The sequence below is a fragment of the Peromyscus eremicus genome, chromosome 23 (assembly GCF_949786415.1).
Source record: "Peromyscus eremicus chromosome 23, PerEre_H2_v1, whole genome shotgun sequence".
NCBI classification, from domain to species: Eukaryota; Metazoa; Chordata; class Mammalia; order Rodentia; family Cricetidae; genus Peromyscus; species Peromyscus eremicus.
The window spans coordinates 782,049-794,054 of NC_081438.1; the positions used below are offsets into that span (position 1 = coordinate 782,049).

At 44.3% G+C, this 12,006-nt stretch overlaps 1 protein-coding gene across 1 annotated transcript in view; it reads left to right on the plus strand.

Annotated features, from left to right (window-relative positions):
* The first annotated feature begins 95 nt into the window (after window positions 1-95).
* The window catches only part of Chek2 (checkpoint kinase 2), a 34,047-nt gene continuing 22,136 nt past the window's right edge, over window positions 96-12,006 (plus strand). Inside the window, exons 1-5 of the mRNA XM_059249334.1 lie at window positions 96-171; window positions 1,485-1,801; window positions 6,476-6,600; window positions 6,717-6,864; window positions 7,545-7,635. Of these exons, the coding sequence (XP_059105317.1) occupies window positions 1,492-1,801; window positions 6,476-6,600; window positions 6,717-6,864; window positions 7,545-7,635 (674 nt within the window). The 5' untranslated portion in view covers window positions 96-171; window positions 1,485-1,491. The remainder of the gene's footprint in view (window positions 172-1,484; window positions 1,802-6,475; window positions 6,601-6,716; window positions 6,865-7,544; window positions 7,636-12,006) is intronic.

The window sequence follows — 12,006 nt, forward strand, 5'->3', positions numbered from 1 at the left end:
CCCAGCAAGCCTTGAGGCTACGTGTTGCGGCCACCATTTGTGCCTTCCTATTGGTCCTGCCGAGGAGGAAGGCGTTTTGATTGGCCGAGGGTGGAGTTTGTATGGGTAGATTTAGCGCCACACCACTGGCTGCGGCGGTAGGGTGTTTGTGGCTCCAGGTGTTCTTTTGCGGTGAGTTTTAGCGGGAAATTTTTTTTTTTTTTTGAGTGTTTGAGGATTCGAATCGCGTTCTCAGGGTCTCATGCAAGGGGGCCCTCCGCAGCTTCCGCTTTGTCTGCTTAGTTGTGTGTGGGAGGGGGCGGCGCTGTGTGCAGGCAACTCTTCCTTTTTTTATCTGCTCTTCGAGGGGAAATTCTCTTTCCGTGACTTAACAAGCAGAAACAGGTCTGGGCACATGGGTAGGAAGGCACAGAGTTGGGCTCTTCAATGCCAGAGCGAAGTAGTTTCGTAGTATTATGAATGTTAGTGATCGTGCCAGGCCCTTGATTCATTCTTCCCAAATGTTACCGAGAACTCAGTCTTAGAGCTGCTAGGCTCTGCAGGAACTGGAGAGGGTACTAAGTAAGTATGTGGGGTAGGGTGGCAAGGAGTGGATAGGAGGCAACCAGCCACTCAGCTTCTGTGCATGAAGGAAAGGCGGTATAGCGCTGTGTAAATGGCTGATACATTCTATTCGTAATCCTGGAATTTTGCTGTGGTCACTTTTTTTTCCTCTCACTTATCAGTGGTCCTGCCTTTCTTAGGTGAATATGCCTGTTCCTTTAAAATTTTTTGTTTTAAAGTCATGTCTAAGTCTGTGCAGTGCGCATGGAGGCCAGCAGAGGGCATTGTATTCTCCAAAGGCTGAAGTTACAAGTATTTGTGTGCTCCTGGATGTGGGTGCTGGGAACTGAACTCAAGAGAGCAACATGTGCTCTTCTTTTTTGTTTTGTTTTTTTTCGAGACAGGGTTTCTCTGTGTAGTTTTGGTGCCTGTCCTGGATCTCGCTCTGTAGACCAGGCTAGCCTCGAACTCACAGAAATCCGCCTGGCTCTGCCTCCCGAGTGCCGGCGACAAGTGCTCTTCTTAACCGCTGCGATGTCTCTCCAGCCCCTTAGCATACCCATTCGTCACTTTGTATGTTTGGTGCTACTGGGCATGGAACCCGGGACTTTGCATTTGTTCGGTAAGTGATCTACCATCTACCATTGAATGATATCCACATTCCTCATTTACCCGTGGGTAAAGATTTGTTTTGTTTTTAATTACGTTATGTGGTGTGTGGGAGTGTGCTCATGCGAGAGCAGGTGATTGCAGAGGCCAAGAAGGACTTCAGATCCACTGGAGTTGGAGTTACAGGCAGTCTTGAGCTGCCAGACATGGGTGCTGGGCACAAGAGTAGCATGTGTTCTTTCCTGCTGAGTCATCGCTGCAGCCGTTCTTCACTCTTGAATTTTAAGCCTAGTTCCTTGAATCTCACCTTATGGTTGGGCTCTTGTTTTGAGGTCGGATATGAAGAGCCAGCAGCCACACGGCAGCACTTCCTCGAAGGCCCACAGCAGTGGTGCCTGTTCACAGTCCCAAGGCACTTTGTCTCAGCTGCACGACCTCTCCTCACAGTCTCAAGGCACATCCAGCTCCTCCAACAGCACAGCGCCATCCTCCAGCCAGTCCTCTCATTCCAGCTCTGGGACGCTGAGCTCTCTAGAGACGGTGTCCACTCAGGAACTCTGTTCTATTCCTGAGGACCAAGAACCCGAGGAGCCTGGTCCTGTCCCGTGGGCTCGGTTATGGTCCCTTCAGGATGGATTTTCCAATCTGGGTAAGGCATTTTGTGCTATAGTATAGTATATTGTTTAGAGAACTAGAGAAGGTGGATAGGTTGTTGCAAAAGAACTCTCAGGGCCCCTGTAACCAGTTAGAGATGAAAAAATTTAAAAAGTTAAAAAAAAAAAATAGAGGCCGTGGTGGAGTGCGTGGGTTGTTGTTACCTGCCGTGTACTCATGTTATTATTTCTCCTCCTGGTTGATCTTCATGCTGAGGATCAGACTTAGGCCTTATGCATGGTGAGAGCTCTTACACTGAGCTACATCTGTAGTCTTATCCCTAGCTACCTCATTTTTTTTTAATTTTATTTATTTATTTATTTATTTTTTTAAGATTTATTTATTTATTATGTATACAGTGTTCTGTCTGCATGTATCCCTGCAGGGCCAGAAGAGGGCACCAGATCTCATTACAGATGGTTGTGAGCCACCATATGGTTGCTGGGAATTGAACTCAGGACCTTTGGAAGAACAAACAGTGCTCTTAACCTCTGAGCCATCTCTCCAGCCCCTTTTTTTTTTTTTTTTTTTTTTTTCCAAATAGAATCTTGTGGCCGGGCGGTGGTGATGCACGCCTTTAATCCCAGCACTCGGGAGGCAGAGGGCAGGTGGATCTCTGTGAGTTTGAGGCCAGCCTGGTCTCCAAAGCGAGTTCCAGGACAGGCTTCACAGCTACACAGAGAAACCCTGTCTCGAAAAACAAAACAAAACAAAACAAAAGAATCTTTCTAAATTTCATAGGCTGGCCTCAAAATTTTATTTTTTTTTCAGAAAAAAGGCCTCATGTAGCCTGGGTTGGCCTTGAACTCACTATGTAGCTGAGCCTGGCTTTGAACTCTTGATCTTCCTGTCTCTGTTTCCCACGTGCTGGCATTATAGCCATATATCACCAGGCTCTACTCACTTGTTTTGAGACAAGGAATTCTGCAGCCCAGGCTGGCTTGCAATTCACTATGTAGTTCCTCATGGCCTTGAACTGGCATTGAGCTTCTTGTCTCAGTCTACTGAGTAGCTGGGATTACACATACTAACCATACCTGGTTCAAATTTATACATTTGTATGTAGATATCCAGTTGATCCAGAGCTATTTCTGAAAGATACTTGTGTTATTCAGGGTTCTCTAGAGTGGCTTACAGGCTGTGTGTGGTCCAGCTAGTCGAACAATGGCTACCCCTGGGAGGTCCAGGAATCTAGCATTTCTTCAGTCTGTAGAGCTGGATGTCTCAGCTGGTCTTCAGTGTACACCAAGATACTGTTGAGGTAGGCTTTAATGCCAGTGAAGGAATGGACTTGCTAATAGAGTGAGAGCAAGCAGGAAAGAGAGACCAAGCTTACTTCTTTCATGTCCTTTATATAGGTTAGCAGCAGAAAGTGTGGTCCAGATCAAAGGTGGATCTTCCCACCTCAAAAGAGCTGGATTAGCCAGGCAGTGGTGGTGCCCAGAAGCAGAGGCAGGCAGAGCTCTAAGTTCAAGGCCAGCCTGGTCTTATAGATTGAGTTCCAGGATAGCCAGGGCTACACAGAAAAGCCCTGTCTTGAAACAAAACAAAACAAAACATCACCCCCAACAACAATAACAAAAAAATTACAAGGGGATTTATTAAATTGGCTTACACAATATGGTCTGGATAGTCCATTAATAGTTCTCTGCATGATGCAGAGACTGAGAGCCTAGTAGCCGTTCGATCTGCAAGGCTGGATGTCTTAACAGTCACGATTTGGTACTGACAGCCTGGAGGGTTCCTAGAGAGATGCTGATCTTCAGTCTGTTTGGAGGTCAAAGAAGCAACAAAAGGTGGTAGCCAGACATAATGGGATAGAATGCACGTATCAGCAAGAAGTGACGGCAAGCAAGCAATACTGCTTTTCCCTTGGACATTTCCTTTCTTTTCTTTCGAGACAGGGTTTCTCTGTGTAGTCCCGCCTGTCCTGGAACTCGCTCTGTAGACCAGGCTGGCCTCAAACTCACAGAGATCCGCCTGGCTCTGCCTCCTCAATGCTAGGATTACAGGTGTGTGCCACTACTGCCCGGCTCCCTTGGATCTTTTCTGTCTTGGCTCACAGAAGGTGCCGCCTACTCCAGAGTAAGTTTCTCTCCTTCAGTTAATTCTTCATAGATCCCCGCAGAGGTCTGTCTCTTAGTTGTTTTCAGATTCAGTCAGGTTGACAATCAAGGTTGACCATTTCAGTATTCCACCTATAGCCAGGCTGGCTCATTGTCCTCTTGTCTCAGCCTCCTGAATGCAAAGATTATAGTTGTGTCAGTATGCCCAGCAAGAATGAACAATTAATAGCCATGTTGTCTTTGATCTATGAATGTGGGGCATCTTCCCAGAATTTAATCTTTAGTTTCTTTGTACAGTGGTTTATACGTTTCAATATACAAGTCTTATTCCCTTGTTTGTTTGATGGAACCCAGGCTGACCTTGAACTTGCTATGTACCTTAGGCTGACCGTCAACCCCTGAACCTCCTGCCTCTACCTCTTAGTGATGGAATTACTGCTACACCTGACTTTGTTTATTTGGGGAACAGAGCCTTAGGTTGTAGCCTGTCCTAGCTTGGAACTCACTAAGTACCCTACTCTAGCCTTGAACTCATAGCAGTTCTGCCTCAGGCTCCTGAATGCTGGGATTACAAGTGTGGACCATAGACATCACCACTACACCTTGCTAATATATTTTGAGCAATCTTAAATCTGCATTTATAAGGGATATTGGTTTGTAGCTTGTGTTCTCTTTGCCTGGTTTTGTCATTAGGGTTTAACTGGCCTCATAGAATGAATTGAGACTGTTCCTTTTTTCTCTCCTTCTTTCCCTTTTCTCCCCTTCTTTCCTTCTTTTATTTCTTGTTCTTAAAGCATATCTCTTGTCTTTTTTTCTTTTTGTCTTTCTTTGTCTTTTGTTTTTTATTTTTTGAGACAATGTTTCTCTGTATAGCCTTGGCTATCCCGGAACTAGTTCTATAGACCAGGCTGGCCTGGAACTCACAGAGATCTATGTGCTTCTGCCTTTCGAGTGCTGGGATTAAAGGCATGTGCCACCACTGGCTAAAATATAATGATTTTGGGGGTAGTGGTGCATGATCAGGCATGCCTATAATAAATACCAACACTTAGTTCTGCCAATTTTTTTTTTTTTTTTTTTTTGAGACAGTCTTCATAGCCCTGGTTGTCCTAGAACTCACTATCCAGATCAGGCTGACCTTGAACTCACAGAAATCTGCCTGCCTGCCTTTGCCTCCTTAGTGCTGGGATTAAAGGTGTGTACTATCATGCCAGGCTTGGAGCTGCACTCTTGAACAAGATACTTCCAGCTGTCCTTACGGACTTCAAGGTCTAATCAAGGAGACAGTCGATACAGAATTAAAATAAGGGCCCATCTTTGTAGAGTAACAGAACAGGGCATTATTATGATACTAGATAAGATAGTGAAATGGGGATCTGCTTATATGGAAGGCTTAGGGAAAGTATAAGTCTAGACTCACCTTTGGGCTTCTGTTTGAGTCCAAATACAAAAGGAGAGAGGAAGTGAGCCATTCAGGTAGTTGGATTGTGTAATACTCTTCCTGGGGAGAAGTGTGCAAATGTTTGCTCACCCCAGAACTAGAACAACGTGCAGACAGCACTAAAGTCCAACTGGGTGAACTGATGAGTTTTATTGGGTGAGAGGTCACTTAGAGGAGCAGAAATGACTCCAAGGCAGCTGCATCACCAAAGGCCCACCCCAGCACGGATGACAGCTCACAACGCTGGGAACCGGAGCACAGTGCACAGCCTGCGGGCAGCTTAGCAGGTTGGAGGGTGTCCTATCCCAGTGGCTCAGTTGATCTGGGCAGCGTGGCTGGTCTAAGAGTCTTCTTTGCATGTCTTGTCTCTTGGGGAGAGAGGGACTTAGGGTGAGAAGTTATTTTGAGTTGTTTACTTTCTGTCTTAAGGCTCTTCCTTACAGCATGGAGTTGTTTCATCTTTAGAACAACCTATGGTTGGGGGCTGGAGAGATGGTTCAGTGGTGAACAGCACTGGCTGCTCTTGCCAGAGGACCTGGGTTTAATTCCCAGCACCCAGATGGCAGTTTGGAACTGCCTGTCACTCCAGTTCCGGGAGTCTGACATCCTCACACAGACATACACACAGGCGAAGCACCAATGCCTATAAAATAAAATACAAAAAAATCATTAAAAGAAAGGGAACAACCTATATATATTAGAATATCCTGTCGTTTCACTTCCCTTTTCCCATCCTATGCCTTTTTTGGGGGTGGGGGTGGGGAGAGGGTTTCTCTGTGTAGTTTTGGAGCCTGTCCTGGAACTTACTCTGTAGACCAGGCTGGCCTTGAACTCACAGAGATCCGCCTGCCTCTGCCTCCCGAGTGCTGGGATTAAAGGCATGCCCCACCACTGCCCGGCCACGTTCCCCAATTTTTAATCTTAGAAAAATTTGGTCATCAAATCTATACCTTTGATTGCCTTCAATTACATACTTCTTTTTGACAAGGTCTTCATTCTGTGTAGGTAGAGTGGCCTTGAGCTTTCCAGCTCCTGGGAGTCTCCTAAATGCTGGGGTCACGTGGGTATCACGTCACAGAACTGGTTCCTCCCTATAGTGAGCACTACTGAATGTTTGATGCATGAGATTCCAGTCCTCTGCTGTGTGCTTTTGTATCAACAGACTGTGTTAACGACAACTACTGGTTTGGGAGGGATAAAAGCTGTGAATATTGCTTTGATGGACCACTGTTGAGAAGGACCGATAAGTATCGGACGTATAGCAAGAAGCACTTTCGAATTTTCAGGGTAGGTGACAGTTACCTCTCTCCTCTGAGATCTGGTGATGTAGTCTTTGCTCTTGGGTGTCTTGTACCATTCATCCCTGTTGTTAAAACATGGAAATTAAATATTCTCTATTTTAGGAAATGGGCCCTAAAAATTCTTACATTGTGTACATAGAAGATCACAGCGGGAACGGAACCTTTGTAAATACTGAGCTTATAGGGAAAGGAAAACGCCTTCCTCTGTGTAACAACTCTGAAATCGCACTTTCACTGTGTAGAAATAAAGGTAATATTATTATCATACTGTTAATGGGCTTTTCTTAACTTCCTCTGTAAAGGGAAATTTTTGTGTCTTCATCGATTATACTTTTAAATTAGTCAAGTAAGTTAGCATTCAGTCACATTCAGGAGTTAACTCCATTGCCTGAGTTGTGTTTTTCCTTTGTTTTTTTTTTGTTTTTGTTTTTGTTTTGTTTTTGAGACAAGGTCTCACTATATGGCTCTCCTGAAATTCCCTGTGTAGATCAGGCTGGCCTTGAACTCCGAGATCTGCCTGCCTCTGCCTCCTGAGTGCTGAATTTTTTCTTTGTGTGGTGTGTGTGTGTGGAGAGAGAGAGAGAGAGAGAGAGAGAGAGAGAGAGAGAGAGAGGGAGAGAGGGAGAGAAATTGATTCTATGGGCGCGTGCAGGCTTACACGTTACAATATGCATGTAGAGGTCAGAGGACAGCTGTTGGGAGTTGATTTTCTCCTTCCGCTGTGGCTCTGGGGATCAAACTCAAGTTATTAGGCATGTGTATCAAGTTATTTTACCTACTGAGCTACCTTGCTGGTTCCTGGATTAAAAATAATTGACTTTGTATTACATAATACATGTAGTTTTAAATCTTATAGTCTATATAGCTGAATTTTAGAACCAGTTTTCTAATCATGAATTAACAAGCCCATTTCTGTCCTTTCCCCCTCAGTTTTTGTGTTTTTTGATCTGACTGTAGATGATCAGTCAGTTTATCCTAAGGAATTAAGAGACGAATACATCATGTCAAAAACTCTTGGAAGGTAAACTTTTTTTTTCTTTATATGATAAACTAGACCTCATTTTTTTCCTATGTATTTTCATTGGTTAGTTTTTGTACTTTATTTTACAGCCTTGTATTTATAGCATAGCTGTTTGTCGAACTTTGTGGTAGATGATGTATTACTGATTTATTTGATAATGATCAGTTTAAATACACTCGTTTTCCTTATAAATTTTAGTGCTTGGATTAGCTTGTGCCGCCAGGCTTGGCTTCATTGATAACGTGTGTGTGTGTGTGTGTGTGTGTGTGTGTGTGTGTGTGTGTGTGTGTGTATGAGAGAGAGAGAGAGAGAGAGAGAGAGAGAGAGAGAGAGAGCGAGAGCGAGAGCGCGAGAGCGAGCATCTGTGTGAGGATGGTTGCATATGAGTCCTGAGGTCAGTATTTTCTTCAGTGACTTTCCACTTTATATTTTGTAGCTTGATAAACCTGGAGCTCACTGACTCAGTTTACCTTGCTGGCTAACAAGCCCCTAGGATGTCCCTGTCTTTACCTCCCCAGCACTGGGATTAGAGACAAGCTGTTTATGTAGGTGCTGGGGTCCAAACTCAGGTCCTTACGTTTGTGTAGCAAACATTTTATAGACTAAACTGTCTTCCCAGGTCTTTATTTTACTTTAATTAAGTAATTTTTGAGATAGGGTGTCACTTTGTTGCACTGACTGGCCTAGAAATCGCAGAGATTCCCTTGCTTCTGCCTCCCAAGGGGTTGGATTAAAGGCCTGGGCCACCATTCCTGGTTGGTTTATTTTTTTTTACATTGGCTTCAACATCACTATGCAGTCAAGGACGGTCCTGAACTCCTGATCCTCTTGCCTCTACCTCCCCACTCAGGATTCCAAGCCTGCCTCACCATGCCCAGCTGTTGATGACTTTTGAGAAGCAGTTTTTAATAACCTGTGACTCATGGAACATATAATTCACATGTATCTGTATGTGTGTGGGGGCCAGAGGGCTCAGTTCTCCTACCATGTGGATTGAACTCATGTCATCATGCTTGAGGGCAGATGCCATGACCTGCTCAGTCATCTTGCTGGCCTGGCCTTGCTTTGTTTGTTTAATAACGCTAGTGTTCAAATCCAGGATTCTCTGCATGTTTGGTAAAGTGCTAGACTACTGAGCCTTATCCCCAGACCATTTAATTAATTAACTAATTAAGTTTTTTGGCTTTTTGAGACAGGGACTCACTCCATAGTTTAGACTGGTGTGAACTAAAGTGTAGCCCAGGTGGACCTCAAACTCATGGGCAGTTCTCCTGTCTCAGCTCCTGAGGGTTACAGGCATGAGCTATCATGTCCAGTGTATTTATTGTCAATTAAAAATTATTTAATTACTTTTGTGTGTATATGTGGGTGTGGGTGTGTAGATGAGAGCATTATCATATATATGTGAGTATATGATATGTGATGAGTGTGAGGTATGTGTGTGTATGAGATTGTATGTGTTGTGTGTGAGTGTGGGTAGGTGTGAGTGTATTAATGTATGTATGAGTGTGATGTGATATGCGTGTGAAGAGTGTCTGTGTGTATGGTGTGTGTGTGTGTAAGTGTAGGTGGGAGTATTATAATGTATGTGTGAGTACATGATGTGTGAGGGGTGTATGAGATTGTGTTGTGTGTGTGAGTGTGGGTAGGTGTGAGTGTATAATGTATGAGTGAATGTGATGTGTGTGAAGAGTGTGTGTGTGTGGAGGGGTGTGTGTGTGTGTGTTTACGTGTGACCTTTGTACCATGGTGTGCATGTGGCACTCTGAGGACAACTTTCAGGAGTTTTCTCCTTCTGCCATAGATCCCATTGATTGATCAGGTCATCCAGCTTGTCTGGAGCCCTACTTTGCTTTCTATTGCTGTGGTAAGCATCATAATCACCAGCAGCTTGGGGAGGAGAGGGCTTGTTTGGCTCTCATGTCCTGATCACAGTTCACCATTGAGGGAACCAAGGCAGGAACTCAAGCAGGGCAGGAACCTGAGACAGGAACTGAAGCAGAGACCATGGAGGAACGCTGCTCACTGGCCTGCCTCCAAAGGCTTGCTCAACCTGGCTTTTTCTATAATCCAGGACCACATCCCCAGGGGTAAGACTGTGTACAGTGGGTTTAGCATCAATCATTAATCAAGAATATGTCCCGGGGCTGGAGAGATGGCTCAGAGGTTAAGAGCACTGACTGCTCTTCCAGAGGTCCTGAGTTCAATTCCCAGCAACCACATGGTGGCTCACAACCATCTGTAATGAGATCTAGCACCCTCTTCTGTATACATAATAAATAAATAAATCTTTAAAAAAAAAAAAAAAAAAAAAGAATATGTCCCACAGGCTTGTGTACAAGCTAGTCTGATGGAGATATTTTTATTTCTATTGGAGTTCCTTCTTCCCAGATGATCCTAGCTTGTGTCAAGTTGACAAAAAACAAAAACATAAACAACAACAAAACCCAGTACAATTGATTCCTTGTCGACTTGACATACAAACATGTTACCATTGAACCATAATCTTTCCTTTCTTGTTTGTCCCCAAGATGTCACATTACTATTAATGTCATGGGCTGGGGGTGGTGATACATGTCTTTAAATCTAGTACTTGGGAGGTAGAGGCAAGTGGTTCTTTGTGAATTTGAGGATAGTCTGGTCTATATAGTGAGTTCCGTGACAGCCAGGGCTATGTAGAGAGACCCTGTCTCAAAAAACAAACAAAAATTAATGTCACAGTGTGAAGCACCATCTAATTTTTTTTTTTAAGACTGGGTCTTTTTAAAAGTTCACCAAGGGGGCTGGAGAGATGGTTTAGCAGTTAAGAGCACTGACTGCTCTTCCAGAGGACCTGAGTTCAATTCCCAGCATCCACATGGCAGCTCACAATTGTCTGTAACTCCAAGATCTGACGTCCTCACACAGACAAACATGCAGGCAGAACACACAGAATAAAAATAAATAAGTAAAAAGTCCAACAGTTCGGAACTGGAGAGCTGCCTTGTGACTAAGAACACTGGTTGCTCTTCAAGAGAACCTAAGTTTGATTCCCAGTACCTACGTGATGTCTCATAACTGCCTGTAACTCTGATTCCAGGGGATCTGGTATCTTCCAGTCTCTGGTGTACTGCACACAAGTGTGGCACAGACATATATGTAGGAAAAGCACCCATACACATAAAATGAAAAAAACAAAAACTCAGCAATTTATAAGTTCAAGTTTTCATTAAAAATATCCAAAGTCTCTTCACTGTGGGCTCTTCTAAAACAACAACTACAACAAAAATAAGTGTTATTTTAAGAAGGACCCAGGGTTACAGTCAGATCAAAGCAAAATCGAATTCCAGCGGTGTATGTAGCTCAGTGTCCACTCATGATCGTTGGGACTACGGAAGTCTTGAGTAGCTCCGCTTCTCACACTGTACCCTCCATGGCACACATAGCTTGTCTTGTAGTCTCAGGCTGGCTTCACACCTGCTGCTGTCCTCAGTGGTCATCTCTCAGTCCAGGCATCTCCATTATGCTGGGGTCTCCAACTGCAGCTGAGCCTGCATCTTTACCAGTGGCCTCCTGGACTCTCTTCAGGGATACTCCAACCCGGCCACACAGTGCCAAGCCTCAACTGCTTTCCATGGCCCCTTCATGCCTTCAAAACTAGTATCTTATGGGAGACTCTTACACATTATGAAGTTACATATTATTACACATTATTGACTTCCAGCTTGAGATGCAACTTTGGACCCTTTCTGGACTGCAGTTTCTGTGTGCTGACCCAGAAGATTTCACCTTGATGATGCTGGTGTCTTATTAATCACAGCTGATTTTTAATCCCCAGCTAACTAGCATTGATTATCTCAGTAAAGCACAAAAGGTTTTATTTCACAGATTAAACACCCCCGCCCAGACAGGGTTTCTCTGTGTAGCCCTGGCTGTCCTGGAACTCACTCTGTAGACCAGGCTGTCCTCAAACTCAGAGGTCCACCTGCCTCTGCCTCACATGTGCTGGGATTAAAGGCATGCACCACCATCGCCCAGCCTCACTTTCACAAAATCTTAATTGAAACTATCACACAAATGGCTTTTATAGAGTCTTTAAGGGACTCTAAATTTTCCCTCTGAAACTTCACGGACCAGACCTCTATTATTTGCATTTCTCTCATCTTCCAGTTTTCTACAGAACAACCCGCTAATCTCTGAGCACTCAGTGGCTTTTCCAGCCCAGAGCTACAAAACCCTGTAATCCTTCCCCCAAACAACATGGTGACATGTACCCCCACTCCTGGTACCAATTTCTCTCCTACTTTGCTTCGATAAACACTGTGACCAAAAGCAGCTTGAAGAGGGAAGGGGTTATTTGGCTTCCATGTTCTGATCACAGCCCAATCTTTT